Genomic DNA, 20022 nt, shown 5'->3' with positions numbered 1-20022 from the left:
ATTACAGGCATGCGCCACCATACCCGACTAATTTTGTATTTTTAGTAGAGACAGGGTTTCTCCATGTTGGTCAGGCTGGTCTCAAACTCCTGACCTCAGGTCATCCACCTGCCTCAGCCTTCCAAAGTGTTGGGCATTACAGGCATGAGCTACCGCGCCTGGCCAGGCTTTACTTTGTATAGATGAAAATAAGTATGCTGAATGTGTACTTCCTAACTATTCAGTTTGCTTCTATGTACACAGTGAAATGTAGGAAAGAATGCCTGAAATGTTTCTCCAAGTATGGTTCCTGGACCACTAGCAGCATCACTTGGGAACTTGTTAGAAATGTACATTTTCCAGCCCCTTGAAGACTTATGAAATCAGACACTTTGGGGTAGCATCTAGCCCTCTGCTGGAGCAAGCCTTCCAGGGAGACTCACGCCTGTTCAAGTTTAAGTACCACTGCCTCACAAGAGCTGATTTAGTCACATTTTGGTTTCAGAAAGAAAAAGTTATCATTTAGAATGTTTCTTCATCTCATTTATTTTGCTATTTATTTACTAGTTTATTTACTTTAATCACTTATGGAAATCTACTCAAATCCTTTTTTTTCCAGTGATTTTTACCATCACTGAAACCTGTGGCTAAGTAACCAAGGACTTCTTACTTCATTGCCATATCTTAATAATGTTTTTGGAATCCAGGTGAAGATTTTACCTCACAGGAAATGTCACCACAATCCTTTGCACTAAACAATGATCATTTTATGTTGACATAAATTCTCACATAGTTTTATGAACTACTAGCACAAGAAGGACACCTTCTTGACAAGGAAAACCCTACAGTGGTTAAGTTCAAACATGTTACACCATGATCCCCACTCCAAACCATCCCTCTTCTGATCATGCTCCCAAAGCTAGACTAGATAATCCTACTTGTTACTTTGTAGTCACAACAAACAATTGAGCCATCCTCTAAAATTAAGCATAAAACCTCGTTCTAGGGGATAAAACCTGTTTACCTGTTGATACTGAGATCCAGGTGAATGGGGGTACAATGGGGCATCTTCAGGTGGAGGCGACTCATGTTCATCTGGAGCATCTTGGTCATCTGGCTCCTAATTTTGAATATTTCAAGATAAAAAATTATGTAGGCAAACTCGTTTATTTTTTTCTATTTGAAATAAACTTTTAAAATCTACAAAACTGACCCATTAGCAACTTTTCTTTTACTGCAGATAAAGAACTTGGGGAAAAATCAAAAAACAAAACAAAACAAAAAACCTGATTTGCATTCTCTCAGAACTACTACATTTCAGGCAATTTCACAGAAATTTCTCCAAAAGAAGGCTCCCTTCATTATCTTAAGATGACATAGAATAAACATTCTTTTCTTTTTTTGAGATAGAGTTTTGCTCTTGTCATCCAGGCTGGAGCGCACTGGCATGATCTCCACTCACTGCAACCTGCGCCTCCTGAGTTCAAGTCATTCTCCAGCCTCAGCCTCCCAAGTAGCTGAGATTACAGGTGCCTGCCACCACGCCCGGCTAATTTTTCTATTTTTAGTAGAGATGGGGTTTCACCATGTTGGCCAGGCTGGTCTTGAACTCCTGACCTCAGGTGATCTGCCTGCCTCTGACTCCCAAAGTGCTGGGATTACAGGCGTGAGCCACCGTGCCCAGCTGAATAAACATTTTTCAAAACCCAAAACTTCAACATAATCTTTTAATAATATCATTAATACATAAACACTGGCCTATAAAATAAAGAATTACTTTGCTCTCTTCCATTTCTATCTGCTGCACACTGGTGGCTTTTTTTACCTCCTCTGGACAGAGTTCACAAGCTTTTGCAAGTGTCATCCTAGCACTATGTGATCTCTCCAAGAAATAACCATTTGATGTTTCATTGCTTTGCACTGGGGGAGACCAATTGTTGTAAGTGTACTGAGGATTGCCAGTGTATGGTCTTCTTTCAAGTTCATCTCCAAGCCATTCCACTGCCCAGGTCCACTTTCTTTTAAGATCTCCATTGCCCTGCAAAAGAAAACCATATAGATAAGAGGATTTGGAATACTTCAAAGTTAACTTAAAATGACAACCCCAAGTTCTCATGATTCTCTTCTTTTAAAACAGAAAGAATCCTTAATTCTGATTAAGATTTCTACAAAATTATAAGAAAAAAATCCTCACCTGCAGGATTTGGTAAGCAACAGGACAGTTACTAAATAGAGCTACCATACATTTTATACACTGGTATGCTCTTTTTTGATAGTGATTCTTAGAGCGCTGGATTGTGTCAAACAGCCCATCTCGGTCATCTGGAATTCCTTTCAGTGCATTATGAATTCTGAAAGAGAATCAGATATAAAATAAAAACATCTAAAACCTAATAGCTAATATATACTGAGTGCCTACTATGTGCCACTCAATAATGTCTTTGATTTAGTCATTTAATCTAACATTAGACAATAGGTATTATTAAACCTTTATTTTTTATTTATTTTTTTTGAGACGGCCTGGGCTGGAGTGCAGTGGCGCAATCTCGGCTTACTGCAAGTCCTGCCTCCCAGGTTCACGCCTCTCTCCTGCCTCAGCCCTACTACAGGCGCGTGCCACCACACTCAGCTAATTTTTTGTATTTTTAGTAGAGACGGGGTTTCACCGTGTTAGCCAGGATGGTCTCGATCTCCTGACCTCGTGATCCACCCGCCTTGGCCTCCCAAAGTGCTGGGATTACAGGCATGAGCCACTGTGCCTGGCCTTATTATTAAACCTTTTAACAGGTGAGAAAATTGGCAGAGTTACACAGCTTGCCGAGGTCATATAGCTGCGGAGCAGTGTGACTCCAGAGTCTGCGCTCTTACTAACTTATTGCCAATCCAAAATAATTCTGCCATGTATGTAATTTAAACACATTACCTGAAGTGAATTCAGGACACTCAAGAGTAATGCAAACTTAAAAAAAGTTAGTAACTAAGTTTATGACTGCTGTAGTTGAGGGTAATTTGCTACACATCAATACCTTTTATAAAACTGCATCTCTGAAGGCAAGTTAGGATTCAGTGACATAATTTGGAGGTACAGTATTTGAATTATAATGAGAATACATGGCAGGCAAAGCATTTTGACAGGCAACAGTACAATTTGGCTGATTGGCCACTAACACAGGATTTCATTTCAGTTTCTCCCAAACTACAACAGAGTAATAGTACATAGCCAACTAGTTCCTGTCTTTCCCTGAAATAACTAACTTAAAACATGATTGTAGGGGCACAAACATACCTTGTTTCTTTTGTGTTAAAAAGATTATGTGCCAATAAATAAAATGTGGTGTGTATATGTCCATAAAATGAAATATTATTCAGCTATAAAGTAATGATATATGCTATAACGTGGATGGACTCTGAAAACATTAAGCTAAGTGAAAGAAGTCAGACACACAAATTGCATGATTTCGTTTTTACGAAATGTCTAGAAGAGGCAAATCCACAGAGACAGAGAGCAGATTAGTGGTTGCTGGGGCTAGAAGGAATGGTGAGTGACTGCTTAATTGGGTAGGGGTTTCCTTTTGGGGTAATAAAAAAAAAATGTTCTGGGACGGGCACGGTGGCTCACGCCTGTAATCCCAGCACTTCGGGAGGTCGAGGCGGGGAGATCACGAGGTCAGGAGATAGAGACCATCCTGGCTAACACAGTGAAACCCCGTCTCCACTAAAAATACAAAAAATTAGCCGGGCATGGTGGCGGGCGCCTATAGTCCCAGCTACTCGGGAGGCTGAGACAGGAGAATGGCGTGAACCCGGGAGGCGGAGCTTGCAGTGAGCTGAGATCGCACCACTGCACTCCAGCCTGGGCGACAGAGACTCCCGCTCAAAAAAAAAAAAAAAAAAAAAAAAAAAGTTGTGGAATCAGATAGTGGTAATGGCTATACAAACATTGTGAATGTACTACAAGTCACTGAATTGTACACTTTGAAATGGTGAGTTTTGTTATGTAAATTTTACCTCAATTAGAAAACATAATCTGGACATTGAGAATTTAAAGATTCTAATGTACACTATGTATTTTACTTAATAGTATGTTTAAATTCAAAGTAAGATTTTTTTTCCTCCATCAAATGCATTCGTGATTTCCAAACAAAACAGATTACTTCAACAATTTTGCAAAGCTTAATCATTTCAGACAAATCAACCATGTTCAGGCCCTCTTGCTGTTTCATCTGAAACACTACATATAAATTGCTTTTACCTTCAGTTTTTTCAAGTAACAATGAAGTGCTAAATCATTATTTCTGCCATATCATATTTTCTCCCCATTAGCATCAACTGTTCTCAAATGCTATTTTTATTAATACTATCTTCACATGCCTTATTACCTGATGCCAAGCAGTACTGGGCATATGGTAGACACTCTATAAATATTTGAACATTGTTTACTGCATGAACTAAAAGCTCAATATGAGAAAATTATTTTCACGTTTGGGCCAGTGATTCATGTAACACTATCTTACTAATTTGATTGCACAAAAGTGTAATTCCCACATTTATTCTAGCACATATGTCTTTGCCATTATCACTTGCTCTAATCAAACAAGAGCTAAGATGTCATTAACTGGTTTAAAACTGTAAGTGCTTACAGTATTTTCTTTTTTTAAAAAATAGAGGCAAGATCTTGCTATGTTGGTCAAGCTGGCCTTGAACTCCTGGTCTCAAGCGATTCTCCCGCCTTGGCCTCCCAAAGTGCTTATTACAGGGGTAAGCCACTGTGCCCAGAAATACAGCATTTTAAAAAAATAGTAAAAGTTAGATTTCATTAAAATCCACTCTGAAGGAAGCTTTCAAATCCTATGAACATATTTAGAAGGGCACTGAATACTGCCTGAATAAATGACTATAATTCTGAGCTACTATCTTCTGTGTCTCACAAAAATTGATTTTTGGTTTAATGCTATTTTTACAGTATTTGTTTGAAATCTATTATGGTAAATTTGGAGATAATTTGAAAATACTAAGTTGCAAATTCTGGCTTTCGCAATCCCCACTAAAACTCCAGATTGTAACTTCTCTTTAAGCATTTTGTTGTTACAGAACTTGTTTTTAAGTTTATTACATTGGCAGACGGGAGGCAAACTGCGACATAGACTTTGAATTGTTTTCCCAAACAAACTATTATACTATCTTCCATGTGGGAAGGGAAGTTCTAAAACCTGGCAGTGCTGTCAACTAATACCGTAATTTATCATCAATTATATAACTCTTGGGATTAAAGATAATATATTCAACTTTTACTACAAAAAAAAAAAAAAAAAAACCCCAAAAACAAATAGAAAAATTCTAGTGAAAGTTTGAGGGCCAGTTAAGCTGGATAACCTTAGTTTTTATGGGGGAAAAAACTTAACATTCTAAAAGTTCTCATAAAAACTAATTATAATTGATTCCCTTCATTATTCATGAATTCCACATTTGTGAATTTGCTTACTTCCTAAACTTTACTGATAACTCCAAAATCAATCATCAAAGTGCTTTCTTGGTCATCTGCAGACATATACAGAGCAGCAAAAATATCAAGTTGTCCAACACAAACGTTCCTAGCTGAAGTCCAAAAGAGTGTCATTCTGTCTTGTTTCAGCTTAAGCTGTAAACAAGTGTCCTTCTTCATGGTGTATTTAGTGCCACATTTTCCACATATTTGTGCTTTTGTTGGTTATTTTTATGTTTAAAATGACCCCCAAGTATATAATGTTGAAGTGTTAGCTAATGTTCCTAACCACAAGAAGGCTGTGATGTGCCTTATGGAGAATGTGTTGAGAAGCTTAAGTTCAGGCTTAAGTTATAGAGCTGTTGGCTGTGAACTTTATGAGTCAACAATATATATTAAATGACTTTAAGTAGAAATACACATAAAACAAGGTTATGTATTGACTGGTTGATAAAAATGTAAACAGAGGCTTATAGAAACCTAATTCTGTATTTCCTCCTAGGAGTAATGGTTCAGTATTTGCTAACTCAGTGTCTGTGGTGACTTTACAGAATATAAATACCATGAAAAATGGAAACCGTACTTACCTAAAGACTTTTTACATATACTATTATACTTCATGTGACTAATGACTAAGTTACTTCAAGTGACTAATTCTAAAACAAATGTAATCTAATCATAAAATAATCCTCGGGCATCATTAATGAAATTCAAATATTTACCAAATGCCCAAGCTAGCTCCTCCTTAATTAAAAGTCATTCTAAAGAAACAGGCTTATTAAGTATGAAACTTAGGCAGGAGAAAAAAGAATAAAAAAAGAAATAAAATTCTGAAGCAAGGGGGAGAAGAACTTGTTATTTACCCTTGTCCTAGGTTTAAGATAAAACATTCACTAGAACTCCAATAGGTTAAAAAAAATGTGGTGACTGTCAATTTCAGTTAACTCTAACACCTGGGCAAGCCTAATTGTTTCCAGTCACGAAAAGAGTATCCACCTGTGAGTTTGCCAGGAGTCCTCAATCAGTAAGATTTGCAAAAGCAGATCCAAATAGGGCCGCAGTTCATAGGTATAGGAATATGCAACCTAAAAACAAGAAAGACATGGTGAGTAACTTAATGAAAGGAATAACAAAACAAATTATAAACATACAAATGTTATTTTCCTTTTACCTGCCAGAGAAGTTCACCGAGGACAGTAGATGAGAATTGAGGATTCTCCCAGCAGCAAAAACGAAGCAATTTGACAGTTTCCTCTGAATTACTGCAGTCTTCAATGATTTTCTTCACATAACTTGTTCTCACAAATAAAATGTCTGCCACATTCTGCTGAATTGGCATTATGGGTTGTGATAAATTAGGATCACCAAAAGGATTGGGAAGAGGAGGATTACCTAGAATACAGATTTGTCACCAATAAAAAACTAGTAAGCTTCTCCACAACAATAATACACAACTTTCACGATAGAAAATAGCCTATAATTTTTTATTTTTATTTTTATTTTTTAGATGGAGTCTCACTCTGTTGCCCAGGCTGGAGTGCAATGGCATGATCTCAGCTCACCGCAACCGCCACCTCCCGGGTTCAAGTGATTCTCCTGCCTCAGCCTTCTGAGTAGCTGGGACTACAGGTGCACATCACCACATCTGGCTAATTTTTTTTGTATTTTTGTAGAGACGGGGTTTCGCCATGTTTGCCAGGCTGGTCTTGAACTCTTGACCTCAAGTGATCCACCCGCCTCAGCCTCCCAAAATGCTAGGATTACAAGCATGAGCCACCACGCCTGGCCAAATGTTTTATTTTAGAGAAATAACATTTTAAATCAAGTTTCCTAAGCACAAAGAAGAAAGTAACATTATGCATTATAATGATCAGATAGATATACCAAGATGTAAAAATGCAAAATCTAAAATTTTTTTTTTTTTTTTTTTTGACACAGAGTCTCACTGTGTCACCTAGGCTGGAGTGCAGTGGTGTGACCACAGCTCACTGCAGCCTTGATCTCCTGGGCTGAAGTGATTCTCCCACTTCAGTCTCCTGAGTAGCTGGGACAACAGGTGCACATCACCACACCCAGCCAACTTTTTTGTTGTTAATTTTTAGTAGAGATGAAGTCTCGCTATGTTGCCCAGGCTCAAACTCTTGAGCTCAAGTGATCCTCCTGCCTTGGCCTCCCCCAAAGCGTAGGGATTACAGGCATGAGCCACTGAGCCCAGCCTAAAAAGTTAATTCTTAAACTATTTTATAAACATGGTATCAACCTCAGTCACAAGGAGACAGAAAAAAGATCCCCATTAAACACGTAAAAAAGGTACAGGGCTAAAATATTCCAAAGCAAAAATCTTCCTCCAGACTCTTAGTACTATATATGCCCAGCAGCATTTAAAAACTACCGTAAAGAGGGCCGGACATGGTGGCTCACACCTGTAATCCCAGCACTTTGGGAGGCTGAGGTGGGCAGATCACCTGAGGTCAGGAGTTTGAGACCAGCATGACCAACATGGCGAAACCCCATCTCTGCTAAAAATACAAAATTAGCTGGGCGTGGTGGTGGGCGCCTGTAATCCCAGCTACTTGGGAGGCTGAGGCAGGATGGCTTAAACCGGGGAGGCGGAGGTTACAGTGAGCCGAGATCATGCCACTGCACTCCAGCCTGGGCAGCAACAGCAAAACTCAGTCTCAAAACAAACAAACAAACAAACAAAAAAAACTAGTATAAAGAATGGAGCATTCAAATTTACCATTGATTGAAGACTGCATTCTTGAAGAGACATTGCAACAGCGGATCAGCTGTGACACTACTGAGTATAATTTGCCTAATTCAGCATACTGGTATTTGATTGGAGGACCTGGACCTTCATCTAAAGACACAAGCATAAAAGTAGCAGGTACACTCAATTTCAGAAGCTGTGTCTTCTCTGCCACACCTACAACAAAAAGGAGTGAAGGGGAGAAGAAAGAGGGAGAAAAATATGAGGAAAAAATTAAGATGGCGAGGGCTTCATGAATAAAACAAGTAGTTATACAAAATATCTTGTCTATAATTTTTATGATCAGAAAAATTTTGATTTGTAATTTTATCACTTTTACTTAGCATTCAGAATTATTTTACTAGAAAAGAAAATTCACCCATTGAGTATAAGTATTAACATCGTTCAACAGTGACTACAACATTCCAATCACATCGGCTCACTGTAAGGAAGATGAACACTTTCTTTTTTGAGACAGAGTCTCGCTCTCTCGCCAGGCTGGAGTGCAGTAGCGTGATCTCAGCTCACTGCAACCTCTGCCTCCCGGGTTCAAGCAATTCTCCTGCCTGAGCCTCCCCAGTAGCTGGACTACAGCACATACCATGCCCAGCTAATTTTTGTATTTCTAGTAGAGACGGGGTTTCACCATGTTGGCCTGGGTGATCTGCCCGCCTTGGCCTTCCAGTGCTGGGATTGTAAGCCACCACGCCCGACCAGAAGATGAACACTTTCTACGGCCTGGAGAGTCTAAAGGGACTAACCGAGACTGCAACTCTCATTTGTGAGGAGGATGAAAACAACAAAATAACTATATTAAATGAGAAGCAAGAACTCTTTTATAAATTGCCTGCCTCTCTTCTTTCCTCTACAGCCAAACTTCTTGAAAAAGATACCTACATTTGGTCTCTCTACTTTCTCATTTTCTATTCCTCAACCCATGCCGATTTGGTTTTGGCCCCTCTTCACGGTAATAAGCTAAGGAGCAGTTCTCAAACCATAACTACTTCTTCCTCCCTGGATCCTGATTTTCTTTCTACTTCTTTTTGTTCTTATTTGCAGCGACTCCTTCCTGTCTCTTAAAAACTGATGTTTCTCCAAGTTCCCATGCCAGGCTATCTCCTCACACTGATTTTCCTGGATGATCTAGCCCACGCTCACGGTTTTAATGTTCTAGATATTTTCATTCAGATGATCCAGAAACATTTCAAGACAAATTACTTACTGTTCTACTGTATATCTCCATTTGGGTGTCACACAGACTCAAACAATCCACCCAAACTGAACTCACCCCTTTCTTCCCATACATACATGTTTCTCCTCCTGTGTTTCCCCTCAGTAAATGGTACCACTATCCACTCACAGTTGTTCATGTTAGAATTTTGGGCATCATTCTCCACATCTCTTCCCTGTTCCCTCCTTCTCTGAATATCCCATCACCAAATCCACTGATTCTACTTCTTATAAAAAGCATCATATATCTATCTGTCCACTTGCATCTCCCTCACTGCCAGTTCTCCAGTACAGGTCACAATGATCTTATGTCTACAGATCATTTTAACACTCTCTGGGATCTTACTCTATTGCAATCCATTCCACACTGTGGCCACAGTGCTCTTTCTAGATGGTATTACCTGTTCAAAACCCTACAATGGCTCATCCAATGCCTCAGTCTCTCTCAGAAGGCCTATTAGAACCGCATAATCAGAAACTCCTGCCATTCCCATCTTACAACAATTCTAGTCAGACTGGACAATTTTCATCCCATCCAATAAGCCAAGCCAAGTTTATCAAGTCTTTGCATCTGCTGTTCACACTCTAGATAGAAAGCTCAACTAACCAATTCCCATGTTACATTCCCCATTAAGTCTTCTGCACTCCCCAAATCCCTTCAGGTACCACGCCCCCAATGATGCACTTTGCATTTTCCCTATTATAGCTATTAACGTATTCTATGGCAACTACATTATTTGCTTCAATATCCCATTAGGCAATCTTATTTATTGCCATATTCCCAAAAACATAATAAAAACAGGTCTACAACCTCTTATCTGAAATCCTAAGATTCCAAAAGCTACTTTAATTTTTAATTTTTTTTAAGATAGAGTCTCACTTTGTCTCCCAGGCTGGAGTGCAGTGGTGTGATCTCAGCTCACTGCAACCTCCGCCTTTCGGGTTCAAGCGATTCTCCTGCCGCAGCCTCCTGAGTAGCTGGGATTACAGGCATGTGCCACCATGCCCGGCTAATTTTTGTATATTTAGTAGAGACGGGGTTTCACCATGGTGGTCAGGCTGGTCTTGAACTCCTGATCTCGTGATCCGCCTGCCTCGGCCTCCCAAAGTGCTGGGATTACAGACGTCCTGAGCCACCGCGCCCGGCCTAAAAGCTATTATTATAACAAGTTTTTTGTTTTTTTTTTTTTTTTGAGACAGAGTCTTGCCCTGTCACCCAGGCTGGAGTACAGTGGCGCAATCTTGGCTCACTGCAACCTCTGCCTCCCAGGTTCAAGCCTCAGCCTCCCGAATAGCTGGGACTACAGGTGCCCACTACCACGCTCTGCTGATTTTTGTATTTTTAAGTAGAGATGGGGTTTCACCATGTTTGCCAGGCTGGTCTTGAACTCCATACCTCAGGTGATCCGCCTGCCTCGGCCTCCCAAAGTGCTGAGATTACATGCATGAGCCACCTCGCCAAGCCCAACAAAGTTTTTCATTAAGTTGGTGTCAAAATGTGTTCGGTGGGATAACCTAGCCCGAACTGACTAAAGGCTACTTATAGTCTTTATTTCTCCCTTCAGTATAAATATTCGTATTTTACTGTAGAAATATTAATGTGTTCAATTGTAAGTTGTTGTCTCAGACCCTGCTATAGAGATGTTGATATATGCACTGCCTTGCTTTTCTTAAATCCAAACAGTTCTCAATCCCAATGCATATCTGATCTTAAGGACTTCATATTAAGGTTTACAGGCCCTACAGTATTTGTTTTCAGCAGCAAAATTTTACAAGTAGGTTACATTATGGAACAATGATGTGTGCTTTGTGAACAGGCAATATCTAAAAGAAGAGTTGAACAGAATAGGATTTTTCTGAATGTCTAAATTTGGCATTTTAAAGTTTGAAATACACATTCCACTTATGCTTGTCTGTGTAATAAATATTCTCTTTCTCATCTACAAATACCCAAATATCTGCAATTATGGAAAAGGTAAGGGAAAAGAAGACAAACTAAATAGACAAATGAAAAGTACAATCTCCCTTATGTTAAAAGGGCCATGGATCCAATGGTGATTAAGTAAGGTCACAGAAAAAAACCTGAAATGACAGGTATGCCTGGATATAGAACTTCATTTTGGATATATGACTTTTTGGTTTGTTTGCTTTCTGGAGACAGGGTCTCATTCTGTTGCCCAGGCTGGAGTACAGTGGTGCAATCACAGGTCACTGCAGCCTCAACCTCCTTAGCTCAAGTGATTCTCCCACCTCAGCCTCCCAAGTAGCTAGGACTACAGGCATATGCCACCACACCCAGCTAATTTTTAAATTTTATTTTGTAGAGATAGGGTCTCCCTATGGTGCCTAGGTTGGTCTCCTGGGCTCAAGCAATCCTCTTGCCTTGGCCTCCCAAAGTGCTGGGAGTACAGGCATAAGCCATTGTGCCCAGCCCCTAAATCAATATTTTAAATCAATATTTTAAGTGAATATTTATATTATCCATAATTATAGTTTAAACAAAAACTTATGTACAGACCAAGTCTGCTATCTAAATTTGGTGAGTATCACAACCATCTGGGGACCCCTTTGAAAACATGGATTCCCTGACATTAGCTTTGGGGATGCTGATTCAGTGTGAGAAGAGGCCTAGAAACCAGTATTTTCCAAAAGCAGCCAGATTTGGCACCACTGCATTAGGAGATTAATTCTGACCTGTGTCTATGACAGACACATGCATAAACAAAGTAAAAGGTGAAAGTGCCATGTTCAGATAAAATTCACAACAGGTTTTATGGGAAATTGTTTCTACTTCAGATCAGATTATATTTCATCGCTTGACCTAAATGACTTCACAATTTAATATGATACATCAAAACAGAATTCTGAAAAACTTAAATTCTTACCTAAATTGGCATACATTACAAACAGGTTGAAATACTGCTGTAAATGACGCCCATGCTCTGAAACTTCCCTTCTCAAGAGATTTAGTACTGCTCTTAGTAAGTGATCACTCAAGCTTAAGTTGTCATAAGCCTGTAAAGGATAAAACATTACCTGTTTTACAGCAACAAGGTATATGTATACTTCTACTTGCATAAAAAGGACATGCATATATGCTGATACAGGCATACATTTATGGAAGGACTGATCACACAAACTAAACTATTTTGTTTCTTGGGAAAGGGAATGAAGATCAGAGGTGGATTTCATCATAATTCTTCACACTTCTAATTTTTTTTAAAAATCTAAGACTATTTAAAAAACCCTCAAAATAGGAAATCTACTTAACAGAAAACACAATTAAGCCACTGCATGTAAATGAACAGAGAAAATTCTCTTACATTTTTAAAGAGCCAATAATTACTATTCATTGCTATGCAGTAATATTAAGTGGAACTCACTGACATCGTATCATGTGTGTGTTTCTGTTAGGTAAACATATCAAGTGGATGCACATATGTTTGTGACTTCGACTTCCAGGAAACACAATTTATTTGTAAACATCTCATTATTTAGAAAGAAAGCTGTGCAATTACCTGACTAGAAGGTCCAGGAGAGGCAAAAGGTGAAGGACATGGTCCATCTTGCAAGGAAAAATGTGCAATAAAGACTATGAGTTTTGCAAACGCACCCCTCACTTCTGCACTAGGGCACTCCAGAAGGTATTCGGAGAAGCGATTTGAAACATTAAAAAGGACATTATGAGCAAACCAAAAACGTACATTCTTGCTGTGACGAAGGAGAATACACAATGCATCATACCTAAAATAAAACAAAAAAACCTATGACTATTAATTCAATAACTTGTTCTCTATAGTAAAAGGATGAGTCTCATTGAACCCAAAAAAAGACAAAGATCTTCCTCTACTGCTGGAGAGAGAACCAGCAAAGGTTGCTTCTAATATTAAAACAATAGATAAATACTATGACTTCGTCTATTCTCTCAGAGTTGCCAAACAGGTGAAAGCTTGTCCTCTAAAAATCCATTAACAAACTCTTCCTAGGTTCAATGACAAAATACCACCCCCTTATCTTGACATATTATTCCTGAAATGAGTAAGTAAAAATTATTAAATCAATGTATTATAATGGCCTCTATACTTTCACCATTAGAAACTTAAGAAAACCATTTTAGTTTTTTACTCTTTTAATCGGTGTCAGAATTCAATCTAGTTAAGTAAGTAGTTACATTTTCAATCTCACTTGTAATTTTGTTTTGTTTGAGACAGGGTTTGTCGGTGCCAGGTGAATGCAGTGGACAGTCATGGCACCTATGTTGCCTAGGCTGGTCTTTAACTCCCGAGCTCAAGCAATCCTCCCACCCTGGCTTCCCAAAGTGCTGGGATTACAGGTCTGAGTCACTGTCCTCAGTCTCATCTTGTAGTCTTTGGTGCAGGGACGTCAAAGATATGATACAAGGTAATAGAAGCAGAAGTCAGCTTCTGAATAACAAAAGGCCATGTTTAGACTAAGTAACTATTTTAATATGATTTCTCTCTTGTGACTCAGAGTTTTTATTCTATATTCCAAACTTCAAACAAAATTCTCTTGGTTTAGAAAAACATAAGGCAATCTATTAAAGAACCAAACCAAACATTAGTATAATAGGAATAAAAATCCAAAGAAATGTACCAATCACTGGCAGAGCCACGGACTACTTTCTTTGTGTGAAATCCTGTAGTAAAGAGGAACCTAGCAGCAAGTTGAATACTGATCATAGTGATTTCTTCTGCTTCAGGCAACAGGTGATCTTGCCCTATAAATAAAATGTAGATATAAAAACACATTTTTATTTTCCAACCCCATTTTCAAACAAGTCTGCATTTCCATTAATTTTGAGAAGTCCTAAATTTGTTAAGAACCCCTCTCAGGCTACTTTAGTTTAGACTCATTTTTTATTTTATTTTAATTTTTTGAGATGGAGACAGTCACCCAGGCTGGAGTGCAGTGGCACCATCTTGGGTCACTGCAACCTCCACCTCCCAGGTTCAAGCGATTCTCCTGCCTCAGCCTCCCGAGTAGCTGGGACTACAGGTGCATGCCACCATGCCTGGCTAATTTTTATATTTTCAGTAGAGATGGGGTTTCACCTTGTTGGTCAGGCTGGTATTGAACTCTTGACCTCAGGTGATCCACCTACCTCGGCCTCCCAAAGTGCTGGGATTACAGGCGTGAACCACCACACCCGGCAATTTAGACTCATTTAAAGTGAAAACATTAATTTTATGAACTTAAACATGTTGACACCTACTAGAAATTATTCTTTATTACTAAGAAGCTAAACTCTCTTGATACTTACCGGGAGGAGGGTTTAAGTAAACGCCATTACATGTAAGCAGTTTTTTCATAAACTGAAAATACTCCATACTGTACTGCATTCGGTTATGCATGAATTGTACGTTCTGTTTCCGTACACTTCTCTCAATGGCTGATGGCATAATAATCTGATGAGGTCTGGTGGTGATAGCAAGCTCTGATATATATCTTATCAACTCATCATCTTGGTCTATTGTGTCCATTCGTTCATAGAAAAGTATATAAGCATTCCACCATCTTTTCTGGCGCCTGTATGACATGCGCTTCATCATGTGATCAAACACTTCTCCCATGTACTCTCCACCAAAACACTGGTTTTTCATTTCTTCGTCATCATCCATTTTACATTCTGTTACATCACCATCATCAAATTTATACCAGCGATTTCTCTCACCATCTCCACCATTCCTTTGGATGATGTAAGAATAATAATGCCCCCCACTCGCTTGACCACTGTGTACAAGCACACCCACAAGTCTGTATTTTGTGCTTCCTGCTGTCTCACTTTCAGACTGCTCACTCTGTTGTATCAACTGACTCTCTGGGTTTACATTATCCCCTTCCAACTTTGCGACACCTGCAACTGTGTAAGGTTCCATGTCCAGCTCTCGAGGAAATTCAAAATAATCATTGAACTTGATTGCACATTCTCTTTCCCAGTCATAGTCAAATCGCTTTAGTTGTATAGCAAGAACAGGAGGTAATTTTTTAATCAGCAAGCGCTTTACGGTATCAACCTAAAATAAACAAGATGAAGTTACCAGATGTTCTATTAAAATCCACAGGAAAAAAAAAAAAACCCAAGCAAACTTTTAAATGACATTAAGACTTATCTGAATTTTTAAGTGTAAACAAATACATGACAATGAGCATTATCAAGATAATCCTATCAGCTGATTTAAATGCTGAAATTAATAATATGCAAATGGTAAGTTGTTGACTGGTTTCTGTCATTGTTATCTAGCCATTATTACCTGTTCAATATTTACTGTTGTTCGCACGAAGGTGGTTTCCTATGCACAAACCAAAGAACTACAATAACAATAAGAGTAGCTAATATTTGTTGGGCAATTAAGATGCCAGGTAATATACTACGTGCTGCACAAGTAAAAACATACGGAATCCTTGCAACCTTCTCAAGTGTGTACTACTGAACCTCAAAGATGATCATCTCTCTCAAAGAACTGCTAATAAGTTTCCAAAATAAATGGTTTTATAACATAGGTGATAAAAGAAATCTTATGGGCCACTTGACTAGTCTAAAAGAAATCTTACGTGGTTCAATAAAGTAATGGTTTCAGCAAATGTTTTGGTCTTGACAAGTAATCCTGGACATGACAGGAGAAATGTTTTCCTCTATCAGCTCTGTATCTTTGAAGGGTTCAATGGCAATTTGTTTCTTGGTAGAGATGGAAAGTGTCTGTGTAACTTATATAAGAGAATGTGCTATCACATTATGACTTTTAAAATTATTCACTCTTATTTACCTATTTTTATCTTATTTAACTAGCCCCTTTGGCACTACTTTTTTTCCTTCCTTGCCAAACCTTCTATTAGTTATCATATTGACTACTTCTCTGTTGCCACTATACCAAAGTAGGAGAAAATAAAAAGAGGGTGACTTGTGAGGATGAACCAAAAAAACCAATTTCTTTTAAATCCATTAAATGTAACCAAAATTAAACAAAACTGGACAGTCCATACCTTTTTATTGCATTTTTCACAATGATATGCATTTGCACCTTCTAGTAAATCTCCTTTGACATATTGTTCCAAAGAATCAAGAAGATTTTGGTGATTTCTAATGTCTACATTTAGGGTCGTAAAAGATTCTTCACATTCGTACCTAAAAACGATTAAAAAAAAGGATTTATCCCTTAGTTTTGTAAACATTTATTTAGTTATGGACTTAATGTAAACTACATTTGCCTTTTTTTTTTTTATTATACTTTAAGTTCTAGGGTACATGTCCACAACGTGCAGGTTACATATGTATACATGTGCCGTGTTGGTTTGCTGCACCCATACATTTGCCATTTTTATAATGCGAAACCCGTAAGTGATAGAACGTTAGCAATAAAAAAGTTAACTTGATTAAGATTATTAGGTGAAATGGTATTTTAAAGTTGAATCTATCTGGGCTCACAGCTTAATCTCTTTGTAGTATACGATGCTGCTTCTGGTGTTATCTGTTTAGATAGTAATTCATGCTGAAGCCAAAGCATGAATTTATTAAGTTCTGAAAATGATAAACTACGAATAAGCTAAATTTTTATATATTCTTCCTTTTCTGTAATGGAAGCCTTAGTAAAACAAAAGTTTGAACACACAAATGAATACAGGATTAGCAACCTGAGAAGGAGCCAGAATCCCAGTTTATGGTCATTTTCTACCAGAGACTTTCCAATTTCTGGTGAGACACATGCATAAATGCAAAACAAGGGATGTGAGGAATACATTATTAACCATTAATTCATTCAATGGATAGACTGAGAGTGCTTTCTATGTGTAAAAGCACTGAGGGATATTCAATGTTTAAGATAGTCCCTTATTTAAGGAATTTTAAACTCCGGAAAAAAGGCACACAAAGGCATTTATAAATTGTATGAATGGAATATAAAGCAGGTATTAAGCAAATTGCTACTATATAACCAGAGAACAGCCCATAGAGGGAAAGAAGTTAGATCTTAGACTACACTTCAAAAGTAGGATATTCTTCAACACCTGTAAAAAGAAGGTGTTCTAACACTAGAGGACAGCAAAGTCTTTCTGTAAAGGGCCAGATAGTAAATATCTTAGGCTTTGTGAAGCATATGGTCTCTGCAGCAACTACAGATGCTCTTTGCTTATGAAATGGCTACAGCCCAATAAATCCATCATAAATTGAAAATATCATAAGCTGAAAATGCATTTAATACACCCAACCTACCAAACATCACAGCTTTAGCCTAGCTTACCCTAAATGTGTTCAGAACACTTATATTAGCCTACAGTTGGGCAGAATCTTGTAACACAAAGATTCATGTAATTCAATGAATACTGTACTGAGAGTGAAAAACAGAATGGTCATATGGGCACTCAAAGTAGACTTTCTTTCTTTTTTGTTTTTAATGAGGTGAGGTCTCACTCTGTCACCCAGGCTGGAATGTAGTGGCATGATCATAGTTCACTGAAACTTCTAACTCCTGGACTCAAGCAATCCTCCTGACTCAGCCTCCCAAGCAGCTGGGACTACAGGCCACCCCCATGCCCAGCTAGTTAAAAAAATAAGACTAGTTTAGCTGCTGATCAGGTATAAGGATCTGATTTCAAGATCATAATCTTTTGACATTTCACTTGCCAAAGAAAACCAGTGACTTCCAAATAATTTAGAAAATTGTCTAAAAGGCCGGGCGCGGTGGCTCACGCTTGTAATCCCAGCACTTTGGGAGGCCGAGGTGGGCGGATCATGAGGTCAGGAGATCGAGACCACAGTGAAACCCCGTCTCTACTAAAAATACAAAAAAAAAGAAATTAGCCGGGCGTGGTGGCAGGCGCCTGTAGTCCCAGCTACTCGGAGAGGCTGAGGCAGGAGAATGGCGTGAACCCGGGAGGCGGAGCTTGCAGTGAGCCGAGACTGCGCCACTGCACTCCAGCCTGGGCGACAGAGCGAAACTCCGTCTCAAAAAAAAAAAAAAAAAGAAAATTGTCTAAAACTAAGGAGGAGTGACATGAACAAATGACCCCAAAGTTGGCTGTTTTTATCACTAATTAAAAACAAGGTTAAAATTTTATTTTATTGTTCACCTAATATAAAAGGCCTTTCAAAAGGACTAAAAGTTGCCTAGGCTAAGTGAATAAGTATATTCCCTAATTATGAATGAGTGACAAGACTATAACTTGCTAGAAATTTCTCACTTATATAGTATTACCTCTCCCCTAATCATTTCCTGGTAATCAAAAACAAAACACCCCCACAAACCACACGTGTACTCAACCCATGACTATATTTAATACAGTTTGGATTGTAGAAAATACTATCTTACTGTGACATTTTGGTGAAAAACGATTGCAAATCAACATTAATCCATATTATAACAAGTCCCAAGGTAAAACTTCCATATGACAGGCATGTATATTTATCAGTAATGAACTCATTAACTATTTCTAATAGAAGCCCTTAATCAATTTTCCTTTTAAGTCAAACGATTTGTTTTGTCAATGTTTTTCTTGTAAAATCTTTTTTTTTTTTTTTACAATAGGTTTGGTATGGGTTTTTTTTTTTTTTTTTTTTGGTTTTGAACCTTTAATGAGAAAAAAATATATAATATAGAGCTCAAGAACACTGTGTGTTTGGTGTCACTGGGTCAAGGGTTGGGGATACACACGGCAGAATTCGGCAACAGGGTATATATCAACAAAAATACACACAGTCATAACAAGAAAAACTGGAGCCTGGCACAATCAACTCTCAGTTTCCTCTTCACTCAGCAGCATGTTGGGGATCCTGCGGCTGATGCGGAACATACGTCCAGATTCCAGGCACTGCAGGGTGCCCTCTATCACTTCCACTTCCAGCAGCAGGTGGTGCATCGTCCTCAGAAACTCTTCATTCTCCTCATATCCCTCAACCGGCCCTTTAGGCACCTGGATCAGGCGCAAGTTATCTGCCACCTCCAGGAATGCCGACCACTCCACCTTAGGTATCATACGCGCCACAAAGTTGCGGTTGAATTCTACAGGGCAGATACGGACCTCGGTGGCCTGGGGGCGCAGGGGGAAGCCACGGGACCCCACCCCCCGCACATGCGAGCTCAGCAGATTGTGGGTGAGCAGTTTCATGTCGCCACACAAGCGCAGGTTTGGTATGTTTTGTATACAAATATGCCTTAAAGATGACAATAATCAATGCTATTTTAAAAGTCATTATTTCATTTGTATAGGAAATACTACCACAGCTTTGTCATCTTCTAAACTTACTGTATTTACACTATTATAATCACTGAAGTTCTAAGATAAAGGGCAAATTTATAAGTAACACCTGTAGCTATATGCAAAATGCCATTTTATTTCCCCAGAAATAATCTTCTGTAAAAGAATGTAAGAGTAGGCCGAGCGCAGTGGCTCACGCCTGTCATCTCAACACTTTGGGAAGCTGAGGTGTGAGGACTGATTTTGAGGTTAGGAGTTTTGAGACCAGCTTGGGCAACAAGAGATCCGATCTCTAAAAAAATTTACAAATTAGCCAGGTGTGGTGGCACATGCCTGTAGTCCCAGCTATTTGAGAGGCTGAGGCAGTAGGATT

At 38.7% G+C, this 20022-nt stretch overlaps 2 protein-coding genes across 2 annotated transcripts in view; both read right to left on the bottom strand.

Annotated features, from left to right (window-relative positions):
- Window positions 1–20022, bottom strand: part of USP9X (ubiquitin specific peptidase 9 X-linked) — a 142151-nt gene that overhangs the window by 2391 nt on the left and 119738 nt on the right. The window contains exons 34-46 of the mRNA XM_058441305.1: window positions 19187–19605; window positions 16885–16927; window positions 16443–16614; window positions 14722–15475; window positions 14055–14178; window positions 12959–13184; window positions 12326–12455; window positions 8202–8387; window positions 6633–6853; window positions 6458–6546; window positions 2174–2330; window positions 1805–2017; window positions 1004–1099 (exon numbers count right to left, since the gene is read on the bottom strand). Coding sequence (XP_058297288.1) covers window positions 1004–1099; window positions 1805–2017; window positions 2174–2330; window positions 6458–6546; window positions 6633–6853; window positions 8202–8387; window positions 12326–12455; window positions 12959–13184; window positions 14055–14178; window positions 14722–15475; window positions 16443–16614; window positions 16885–16927; window positions 19187–19605 — 2830 coding nt within the window. The remainder of the gene's footprint in view (window positions 1–1003; window positions 1100–1804; window positions 2018–2173; window positions 2331–6457; window positions 6547–6632; window positions 6854–8201; window positions 8388–12325; window positions 12456–12958; window positions 13185–14054; window positions 14179–14721; window positions 15476–16442; window positions 16615–16884; window positions 16928–19186; window positions 19606–20022) is intronic.
- On the bottom strand, window positions 19006–19682 carry LOC116811614 (multifunctional methyltransferase subunit TRM112-like protein). The gene has a single exon (XM_032756748.2). The coding sequence runs from the start codon at window positions 19557–19559 to the stop codon at window positions 19182–19184; it is 378 nt and encodes a 125-aa protein (XP_032612639.1). The 5' UTR covers window positions 19560–19682; the 3' UTR covers window positions 19006–19181.

Source organism: Hylobates moloch, unplaced genomic scaffold, assembly GCF_009828535.3.
Source record: "Hylobates moloch isolate HMO894 unplaced genomic scaffold, HMol_V3 SCAFFOLD_7, whole genome shotgun sequence".
In the NCBI taxonomy this organism is placed as follows: Eukaryota; Metazoa; Chordata; class Mammalia; order Primates; family Hylobatidae; genus Hylobates; species Hylobates moloch.
Note: the sequence above shows the minus strand (reverse complement) of the source record. Positions and strands in the feature narration are given on the sequence as shown.